We start from the raw sequence: 2,938 nt of genomic DNA on the forward strand, positions 1-2,938 counted from the left end.
AGTTTTAAAGCTTTTACAAAAATGGTACTCGATCAATGTATTAAACTCACCGAACCAAAAAGAATATAAATTATTTATTTACACTGTGTTTAATATAATTAATAAAAAAAATAATAAAGTTTAATTACTAGTTAAGTCATGAGAATAATTCAAATATAGAAAAGAGCGCGCCAACATATTACCTAGGTGGCGCCACCTAACAACAGAAAAGTCAACAATGTGGCATCTCTGTACCCAGCCCTCTGGCGGAGAAAATTAAAAAGTGTGACCAATTTTTTGTTAGATTTTTGCCCCTATTTCGGAGAAACAAAACTGATGAAAAAAAATTGCCCCTTATTGTGTGCCGCGGCCGTCTGGCAAAAATTAAAAATTGCGACACATTTTCTTTGATTTTAATTTCAACGGTTAAAATAAAAACAACAATTCATTTATTTAACAAGTGAATTCCTGTGCCATAAAGTTGCTAAAGGCGCGAAAGTTAATGCGATAGAAGGAAACGAAAAGAAGAACCGCCATCGAAGAAGAAGCAGAGGACGCCAAACTAACCCATATTCCAACGACCGCGAATTTCAAGAGCAAGCGGAGAGGCAGATAAAAGTAAATCAAAAAAAATGAGCAAAGATATATATTATTCGGACAAATATTTCGATGAGAAATTTGAGTATAGGTAAGTGAAAGTGATGAATTAACTGTAAAGTGCATCTGGCTGTGTGGGTGTGTGTGTGTGTAAGTGTTAGTTGGCTTGAGACATTTTCCTTAAACCTTGTCGTTTTCTCTATGTTGCAGACATGTGGTCTTGCCAAAGGAACTCGTGAAACTCGTACCGAAAACACATCTAATGACCGAAACGGAATGGAGATCGATTGGTGTACAGCAATCGCGTGGGTGGATCCATTATATGATACATAAACCAGAGCCGCATATTCTACTATTTCGGCGACCGAAGACGGAGGAGTAGAACAGAAGCCGAGCCCAGGAGATAAACCTAAGCACCAAAAGATGAAGTCCTCGTTTGTCAAGGGCAAGAAGAAAAGGGGTCGTCTTTGCATAAACATACGCACACACATACACACACGCACACACACACACATACATATATAAGAACAACTGATGCACACAACAACACACTCTTACATTTACCGATTCACGTCCGGCAGCTGCTGATTCTGCTGCTGCTAAAACGGTGGTAGCTGAGGCAGTCAATGAAAAACCAACTGTTGCATGCCTACCCCAACCCCCGTCATCATCACCAAACAACATTTGATCTGTTTTCTCTCTCTCTCTTTATCCTTTCCTCTCTCCTTCTTGATCCTCCCCTATAACATACATTTGAAGAATTCCTTTAGTTTGCCTTTCATTTTGATACATACAAAAACACAAAAAGAATTTGGAAGATTCAAGTATTTTATGCCATATTTTCTACTTTTTGCCATAATATTATATATTTTATGAGAAAATCTATGAGAAAAAAGATATGTATATGAAAAATCGTGAACTTTTTGCATATTCTCTCGTTCATTTGAATTCTCAAAATAATGTTAAACGAAATCTGATTTGTGATCTTTGAAAATTTTAATCAATATATTACCTATGTTAACACATAATAATAATAAATATTAATAATGTAAAAACTTGAGGCGTTGATTGCTTTAAGTTTTTTATATTTTAAACAAAGAAAATCTTCTTGACCATATTTTGTTACAATTGAAAATGATATTTCAAGTTACGACTGAGAAATTGAGGTAAGTTAAGTCAATGTATTTTAAATCCATTGTATTTGTATATATATTTATTGAATTTATTGTTGATTTTAGTTCAGGAGGAAAAACGTGAGATTGAACTTGATGAAACTAAACTCCTCCATAGGAACAGCATCGGGAAGAACAGTGAAGTGTCATTACATATAGATTTCGGATCGGTTGAGACTGTTATTTTATAGCATTTCTTTTGGAAGTAAGATGTACGTCCTACAGATCGCAACAGAACAAAGGTCCTTAGATTTTGGTGGCATAGTCAAAAACACAGTTAAAATCTATTCAGTTAAATTGATCCAATTGTGAAATGGTTTGGTTAAAAAAGGATTAAGAAACTCTTCTATACTATAGAAAGATATCAAATATCAGAAATTTATCTTCTAACCATTTAGTAACTAAAAAAGAAAACTTTTTCATCAAAATGACATTATATTTAAATTGAAGTAAGACTTAAGAGACTTTAATTTATGGTCTGATTCAGAAAATATTTCTTAAGATGCTCCGATTAAAAAACTCAAGACTTCTCGTCGTTCATTATAGAAGAACTACTTAAAAATTGAACATTTCGGTAGATTTTTATTCGCTCTGGGTCCCTAATGGACCTTTCACGTAAATATGTATTGATGAATTCCCGAAATAGGAAATGAACAATGCTGTACTATAAATAGTACAAACTTTTAGTATATATTTTAGTATCAAACAAATGTAACCTCTATGTACATATAAGAAGAGTTTATTTCGATGGATCATTCCAACAGGGCGGGTGGAGTACCTGGAAGTCGGCCTGCAGTTCAGTGTTTCCGTTTGTATTTAGCCATTTGATGTACTATTCTAAGTTATAACTATTCTTGTACCCCCTCCAAAGGCTCATCCTCATTATGGCAGAAGCATTTTGCTAAATGAACTTTGCCTCACGGCACTTGCACACCCATACACACACCCGGGGAAAATGAGATCTCGACTTGGTGATATTTAAAATATCCAGTGTCAAAAATGAAGATCGACAGTTCCGGTCCAAATGTATGCTTACCACATACACACACATGCATATGCATATATACCTATATATATATATAATATATAGATTCAGTATATATATGAGAAAGAGTCGCTTGGTTTGGCACAAGGGTAGCGATTTTTACTGAACCACTATGCCAAGGGACTACGATGTAGTAAGCTGCTCC

General features: G+C 34.7%; 1 protein-coding gene across 1 annotated transcript; it reads left to right on the forward strand.

Annotated features, from left to right (window-relative positions):
* Positions 1 to 328: 328 nt before the first annotated feature.
* On the forward strand, positions 329 to 1,679 carry Cks30A (Cyclin-dependent kinase subunit 30A). Its single transcript, XM_068294599.1, has 2 exons — positions 329 to 667; positions 787 to 1,679. Exons 1-2 carry the CDS (start codon positions 612 to 614, stop codon positions 956 to 958), a joined length of 228 nt encoding a protein of 75 aa, XP_068150700.1. The 5' UTR covers positions 329 to 611; the 3' UTR covers positions 959 to 1,679.
* The last annotated feature ends 1,259 nt before the right edge of the window (positions 1,680 to 2,938 follow it).

Source organism: Drosophila tropicalis, unplaced genomic scaffold, assembly GCF_018151085.1.
Source record: "Drosophila tropicalis isolate 14030-0801.00 unplaced genomic scaffold, ASM1815108v1 contig_845, whole genome shotgun sequence".
Taxonomy (NCBI): domain Eukaryota; kingdom Metazoa; phylum Arthropoda; class Insecta; order Diptera; family Drosophilidae; genus Drosophila; species Drosophila tropicalis.

Excerpts from the sequence above, each read along its gene's own strand:
- Cks30A (XM_068294599.1), top strand. The coding sequence starts at position 612 with ATGAGCAAAGATATATATTATTCGGACAAATATTTCGATGAGAAATTT. Across the intron at positions 668-786 it reads GATGAGAAATTTGAGTATAG|ACATGTGGTCTTGCCAAAGG; the intron begins GTAAGTGAAAGT and ends TCTATGTTGCAG.